This window comes from Acinonyx jubatus, chromosome A2 (genome assembly GCF_027475565.1).
Source record: "Acinonyx jubatus isolate Ajub_Pintada_27869175 chromosome A2, VMU_Ajub_asm_v1.0, whole genome shotgun sequence".
Taxonomy (NCBI): Eukaryota; Metazoa; Chordata; class Mammalia; order Carnivora; family Felidae; genus Acinonyx; species Acinonyx jubatus.
The window spans coordinates 164,623,014-164,630,338 of NC_069383.1; the positions used below are offsets into that span (position 1 = coordinate 164,623,014).

General features: G+C 64.6%; 1 protein-coding gene across 1 annotated transcript in view; it reads right to left on the bottom strand.

Annotated features, from left to right (window-relative positions):
• Positions 1–4,490: 4,490 nt before the first annotated feature.
• ONECUT3 (one cut homeobox 3) overlaps positions 4,491–7,325 on the bottom strand; it is a 21,033-nt gene continuing 18,198 nt past the window's right edge. The window contains exon 2 of the mRNA XM_053217775.1: positions 4,491–4,805. Within this exon, the coding sequence (XP_053073750.1) occupies positions 4,513–4,805 (293 nt within the window). The 3' untranslated portion in view covers positions 4,491–4,512. The remainder of the gene's footprint in view (positions 4,806–7,325) is intronic.

Sequence of the window (7,325 nt, forward strand, 5' to 3'; positions counted from 1 at the left end):
ACCCGCCCGCCGGCCTGCGCGGCCTTCCCCGGGGGGACTAGGCTCCACGTCCCTTTGTGTTGCTAATAAACCAGGGTCCACCTTCCCCAGGGCTGCGCCAGGCTCGTTCCTTTCCTGCACCTGTCACGTCCGCGGTCCCGCGACCGGCTTTCCCGCTAAAGCCCCGAACACCGACCTCTAGTGGCCCAGGCAGGATTTGCAGGAGGAGCCCCGCCGCCGCCCCGGGGCGGGGGTGGGGGAACGCCGCGCGCGGCTGGCGGGGGGGGGGGGGGGGGGGGGGGCCGGGGGTGCTTCCACGCCCTCCGGGTTGGGGGTGCTCCGTGGACCCGCGAGCGTCCGTCCCCGGGCAGCCTCGTCCCCAAGCAGGTGTCTTCCCCTCTGCTTCGGGGGCGCGTCCCCACGGGGCAGCTGGGGGGGGGGGCGGCCCAAAGACAGACTTCCTCCCCTCCCCGCGCCCCACGCCTCCCCTCCCTGCCGCCAACACACACGTCCAGGTGAGTGAGTACAAAATAATTTATTGGAGAAAAACAAAACAACAAATCCAGCACAGCAGTGGTTAACAATGACGATGATTTTTTTTTTTTTTTTAACTTTTAAGCCTGTCACCTGAGGGTGGGAGGGACAGGGCTTCTGTTCCCTCTAGCATCTAGCATCGGGGAGGGGGGGGAACTTTGGATGACGTAGGTGGTGCCCCCCCCCAAAGCCGCCCCAGTGTCCAGTCTTGATTAAACACTCAGGGCCAAGCGGCCTCTTGGTCCTCCCTCACCCCTGGCTGAAGAGAAGGCCCCCCCAAAACCAGCCCTCTGGGGGGGGGGTTGTCTGCCAGGACCACAGTGGGGAGCCGGGACCGAGGGGCAGGGGTGGTTTACTCTGGGAAATGGCCCACGTTCCAGCCGGCGCTGGGCTGGGTAGGGGGAGCCCTGGACTGTGTGTGCCGCACCCCTGCCCTCTGATCTGGGGCCTCGGGTCCTTGGAGTGAACCTCCCTTCACTACCCCAAGCCCCCTTCCCCCCCGGCTGTCTTGGGAGGCGGGCTCTGCCCCGTGTGAGCTCAGCCCAAGTGGAGTCACAGGCAGGGGTACTGCCCCAGAGCCTGCTTTCACGATTTTGGGGGGGCCTCTCTGTTCTCTAGGGTGGGCTGGGAGGGAGGGCTCCACAGATGTGCACCCCCCCCCCCATTTCAGGCCAGAGGAAAGAGGGCTGAGGAGGCTGAGGGTGTGGGAGGAGTCCGGCTGGGGGCCTGCCTGGGGGCAGCGGGTGTCTCGAGAGGGCCCTTCGGATATCAGAAGTTGGGGTACACCCCGGCCCCGCTCCCCCTGGGTGACAAGACTCGAATTGGCTGATTGTCTCTCTCCTGTGAACAAGACACTTGGGAATTCATGCTAGCGTGAAACCGGCCGGGCTGGGGGAGGGGGCAGCGACACCCTCCTGCGCCCAAGAACCAGGAGCAGGAGGCCCAGGACACCCCCCCCCCCCCGGCTGGCACGGGCAGGTGGCATGCGGGCTGCGGGAGGTGGAGACGGGGGCCTGGGGGTCCGCTGCCTCCTCCACCTTCCCGTCCCCCTGAGGCCTCGTCCCCCTCCTGCCACTGGACACAGATCCTTAGAAAGGGGAAAACGAACACAGAGCAGCGCGAAGAAGCCCTGACCGAACCCGAACTCGGCACGAAACACAACCATGCGACACGGAATCTTGGGGCCCTGAGCGGCCCCCCCACCCCCCGCCCCACCCCGAGCACAGTAGTCATGCATCAAATCAAATTCCACTGTTTTTTTTTTTTCATTTTTCTTCCTTTTTTTTTTTCTTAAAGTACATTTGAACACAGGACACATAGAATAATAAATACTCTTATAAGACATGACTCCAGAAAACGAGAAACAACACACCAGAGAGAAGAAAGGTGCACCTTCTCTCTTCCTGCCTTTCCTAAAGGACTCGTTTGAATAAGAAATCTGTAAACGCCGGTCCGCGCTCTCCGCCTCCCGCGCTCGCTGCCTTGCCCTTGGCCTCTGACCGCCCGGCTCTCACTGCCCTGACATTCAATATGTCTCCCACGGAACTCTTCAAAGAAACGACATACCATCGTCTGCAAAATTATAATTTAACGGTATAAAGCTTCAAGTCACATATTCCAAAAACTAGCTAAGGATTTTTTTTTTTATCACATAAACTATACATTAAATATTTTGAGGTATTTCAGAGAAAATTGTCAAAGGCTCGAAGGAGCTGTGCTGGATACGTCATTCCCTGCGTGGAGAATGGTCTTTGGTGACAACAGCTGGGCGTCAGGGGGAGGGTGGGGTGAGGGCCCGCTGGAAGGTGGGGCTACTACGGAGCTGGTGTGTGTGTGTGTGTGTGTGTGTGTGTGTGTGTTTGAAAGGGACCCTGGAATCTGGGGCTGCTTCTGTGACCCAGGGCTGGTGGGACTTGACCCGATCTGACCACAGGTCACCGTAGTGAGAAAGTTCCACAATCAGAATGGTCCCAAGCTGGTTCCTAACTTTCCAACAGGGGACAAAACAGAGACCTCTGGCCTCTGATCCTTGCTTGAGCAAATGACTTGCCCAGCACAGAGGCTGGGAGAAGCCCTGTCCCCTGCCAGCAGGAGGTCTGTCCAGTGGGGCCCAGGTGATAGTGGGCACAGAAGGAAGGCGTCACGTCCACCCAGACTCCAGTGCCCAGCGCCACCACAGAAAGGACAGCGGTGTGCGTGCGTGCGTGCGTGTGTGTGCGCGTGAGCGTGTGCGCGTTTGGGGGGACGGTTGCTGAGCGGGGACAAGGACTCAGGATTCTGCCCCAACACCCAAAGGTTCTAGAAGCATCACTCGGATCAGTTGCTTCAAAAGCCGGGAGAATAGTGAGTCGATAAGGACAAGAGAACATTTCACACACATCTTTGGCTCCAGAAAAAGGCACTCATCGACCTCAGTATCCTCTCTCCCTCCTTCTTCTCTTCTCCCTGTTTCCCTCTCTCTCTCCCTCTCTCTCTCTCCTTGTCTCACTGCCTCTCTCTCTCTCCATCTCCCTCTCTCTCTCCTTCTCTCTCTCCCTCTCTCTCTCTCTCTCTCTCTGTCTCTCTCTCATTGCTAGGGAGCGGGGCGCACCTGAGGGCACACCTGGTCCCAGGCGGGGCATTTCAGCGTCCAGCACAGGTCCTTGGGGGGAATCTTTGGTATCAGGCGTGATTTATCCAATCACAGACAAGAACGTTTGAGTGAGGTAGCCTTTACCTGGGGTGGGGGGGGGGCATTTCACTAGAAATGTCTTTTGCATTCTCAAGGGGGGAGGGGGTGACTACCTCCCTGGGAGGCAGTGGACGCGCGCCGGGGTTTGGGGGGCGAGGTTCCTTCTAGCCTCCAGGTCTTGAACCGTGGGGAGTGGGGTTCTTGGGATCCAGCTGCCGGCCAGCCTTGGAGGTCACCTTGGAGGTCACCAGGAAGGGAAGAGAGACGAGCTGGGGGTGGGAGGGGGGGCTCATCTTCATTTCTGACCCTTCCTTCCCCCTTGTCTGTCATTTTTTTTTCTTTTTGGCAAAAACAGGAGCAGGCAGGACCCCACCTGCCTCAGCATCGGCTTCAGCTCCTTGGAGAGAGAGTCGCGAGCGCGGGCTCGCCCCCTGCCTCCCCTGCAGGCCCGGCGCCGCCCGGCGGGGATTCCGCACGTGCGGGTGTCTCCTCCGTGGAATCCGTTTGTTTGGTTTTTTTTTCCTGTTTCCCGGGGTCTGTCTCTCCCTGCGTGTCATCAAGGTGCCGAAAGGTAAAGTGAACTGGCGGGGGGGGGGGGGGGGGGGGGGAGGGGGGGGGGCGCCGGGGAGGGGAGGCGTCTGGAATGTACCCGCATGTTTGAGCTCGGCGGCCCCTCCGGGCTGGGACGGGGTGGGGGAGGGCGCCCGCCCATGGGCGCCGGCGGCCCCCGCTGCTGCGACCCCTCCCCAGACGTTAAGGCAGGCGATTCTTGGCACAAGGAACCCCGGCCGCCGGGAGGGGGGTGTGGGGCGAGCAGCGGGGTTCTCGGCTGGGGGGGCGGTTCTGCCGGCGGAGGGGGGCTGGTCTCGGTGCGGGTGGGGGGTGGCGGGGGGCAGCGGGGGGGGCGGGGAGGACCCAGCCCCACGGGCTTTTGGCGACTCGGGGAGGGGCGGGGTCCGGGGCGGGGTCGGTGGGAGGACGGCTGGGGCGGGGGGCTCCGCCGGGCCTCCCCGCGTGGGGGGCGGGGGCCGGGGAAGGAGGGGGGGCTTATTCTTCGAATTCCTTCTGTTCAATACCCGGTTTATTCTAGTATGTGCTTCTTGACCCGCTTTGGGGGACGCCGCCGCGAGCCCGGGTTTTCCTCCGAGGCCCTCGGGGCGCTGGGGCGGGGGGGGGGGGGGGGGGGGGGGAGGGGGGCGCGGCGGGCTCCCTCGGGCCTGGAGGGGGCGGGGCGCAGGGCGGAGGGGCCCTTCTTGTGCACGGCGTCCCCCCCTCCCCGGGGCGGGGCACCCCTCCAGCGCCCCCCCGCCCCTCCCCCCCGCCGGGGCTCAGGCCTTGGAGAAGGTGGCGGCGGCGCCGGCGGGGCCCGCGGAGGCGGCGCCCGGCTCCTCGGCCCAGCGGTTCATGCAGCGGCGCCGCGCGTTCATGAAGAAGTTGCTGACGGTGTTGAGCTCCAGGCCGAGCTGCTGCGAGATGGTGACCTGCATCTCCTTGGACGGCCGCTTGTTCTCCTTGAAGATGGCGATGAGCGTGCGCCGCTGCAGGTCGGTGAACACCAGCCGCTGCTTCTTGGGCTGCAGCGCGCGCTCCTTCTGCTGCTCCTGCTCCTTGCGTTTGCACGCTGTGTTCGCGGGCCGGCGCGGCGGGGACAGACAGGGGACGCGGGTCATCTCGGCTCGGAGGGGAGGGGGCCGCGCGGGCCTCGTCTCCGCCCCCCCCCACCCCGGCTCTGACCGCCCCCCCCCCCGCGAGGGCTCGGACCCCTCACCCCCCAGGGCTCTGACACCTCCTCCCCCCAACCCCCCCCCCCCGCTCGGACCCCTCCCCCCCCTGGGCTCTGACACCCCCTCCCCTCCCTCCCCCCCCCCCGCTCGGACCCTTTCCCCCCAGGGCTCGGACCCCTCCCCAGGGCTCGGTTCCCTACCCACAAGGGCTCAGACCCCTCTCCCCCAGGGCTTGGACCCCTCTCTCCCAGGGCTCGGACACCCCCTCCGCCCCCCCCCCGCTCGGACCCCTCCCCCCCAGGGCTCGGACCCTTTCCCCCCAGGGCTGGGACCCCATCTCAGGACTCGGTCCCCTCCTCCCAGGGCTCGGACCCCTACCCCCCCAGGGCTCGGACACCCCCCCCCCCGCTGGGAGCCCCCCCAGGGCTCAGACCCCTCTCCCCCCAGGGCTCGGACCCCTCACCCCCCAGGGCTCTGACACCGCCTCCACCCCACCCCCGCTCGGACCCTTCCCCCCCAAGGCTCGGACCACCCTCAAGGCTCGGACCCCTCCACCCAGGGCTCTGACCCCTTACCCCCAGGGCTCTGACACCCCCTCCTCCTCCCCCCCCCCCCCCCCCCCGCTCGGACCCCTCCGCAGGGCTCTGAACTACCCCTGCGAGAGCTCAGACCCCTCACCCCCCAGGGCTCTGACACCCCCTCCCCCCCACCCCGCTCGGACCCCCCCCCAGGGCTCGGTTCCCTACCCCCCAGAGCTCAGACCCCTCTCCCCCAGGGCTCGGACACCTTCCCCCCAGGGCTTGGACCCCTCCCCCAAGGCTCGGACCCCTCCCCCCCCAGGGCTCTAACAACCCCCCCCCGCCCCCCTCCCCGCTCAGACCCCCCCCCCCCAGGGCTCCTTTCCCTATTCCCCAGGGCTCCGACCCTTCTTCCCCAGGGCTCGGACCCTCCCTAGATCTCAGAACCACCCCCAAGAGCATGGACAGTGCGGAAGCCCCCAGGGCTCCTACCCCCAACCCCCACCCTGAGAACCTGGACAGTAGGGAAGCCCCCAGAGCATGGACATCCCCCCACCCCCAGAGCAGGGACAGTGGGGAAAAGACCTGAAAAGGCCACAGGTGAGCTGTGGCTCAGTGTAGACTGGATGGAAGAAGCTGCTAATGACTGGGTCCTAGGGGTGTGTCCCGATCTCCCGGGACCTCCCGGGCATGCTGGGGCAACCTGGGTCTCAGAAGGGAGGGTCTGTGCCTCCCTCCCAGGGCGGTCCTCTCAGGCCCAGTCAGCTGAGGGACCCTGTGGCAGGCTGACATTGACGTAGCCCTGACTCTGATACCTAAGCACCCCCTCCCCCAAGAGTCGCCGAGGCCCAGACTCCGCCTCCCTGAAGTGCCCTCGGGATCCTCCGGAACCGGGAGGACCTAAGGGGGCTATGCAGGTCGGACACCCCTGCTCGGAGCAGGGAGAAGGCTGCAGGAGGCCACCCCGGGCCCCGTGGCTGCTGGAACAGGACCCAAAGCCCGAGCTCCAAAGTGGACCCCTCCCGTCAAGGCGGTGGGGCCAGCGGGTGGAAGCGAAGAGGGGGCCGCCAGCGTGGGCTCCCTCCCTCCAGGGGCTGCAGCTCAGAATCTCAGTTTGTCTGCCGTGTACCCCTCGGGGCTGCAGGAGGTGGAGGGCCCGCCAGTCTGCCTCCCCACCCAACTCCTCACCCCTGAGACTCCATCACCTTCCATCACCTTCGTAAGTGCAAGTGTGGGTACAGGCTATCCTGGCAGATAGATCCCCGCTCCCAGCTCCGGGCCCCCTGGCCCACTGGGACCACGCACCAAACTGGCTTTTTTTTTTTTTTTTTTGGTTCCGGAACAGTCTGAACCAGATGGCCTGCCAGATCAATGTCCACACACGTCTGCAAGAATAAATAAATGTTCCCTGTGCTGTGGCTCATTTCTCAGGGACAACGGGTGCTCCTGTGAGAACCGACACACCTCTTCCCTCCCTGTCTCCCTCCGACCTGAAATGCACAGCACTTCTAATGGGGCTGTTTTAGGCTTTAAGATTGAACATGAATGAGGGTGAGATTTGGAGATTGCTGGACAGCTTAGAAAAGCCTCTGAGGAGAGAGAGGGAGGGAGGGAGGGAGAGAAGGAGGGAGAGAGGGAGGGAAAGAGGGAAGGAGGGAGGGAGGGAAGGAGGGAGGAGGAGAGGGAGAGAGGAGGGAGGGAGGGAGAGAGGGAGAGAGGAGGGAGGGAGAGAGGGGGGAGAGGAGGGAAGAGGGAGGGAGGAAGAGGAAGAGGGAGGGAGAGGGAAGGAGAGAAGGAGGGAGGGAGGGAGAGAGGAAGGGAGGGAGGGAGAGAGGGGGGGAGAGAAGGGAGAGGAGGGAGGAGGGAGGGAGAGAGGAAGGGAGGGAGGGAGGGAGAGAG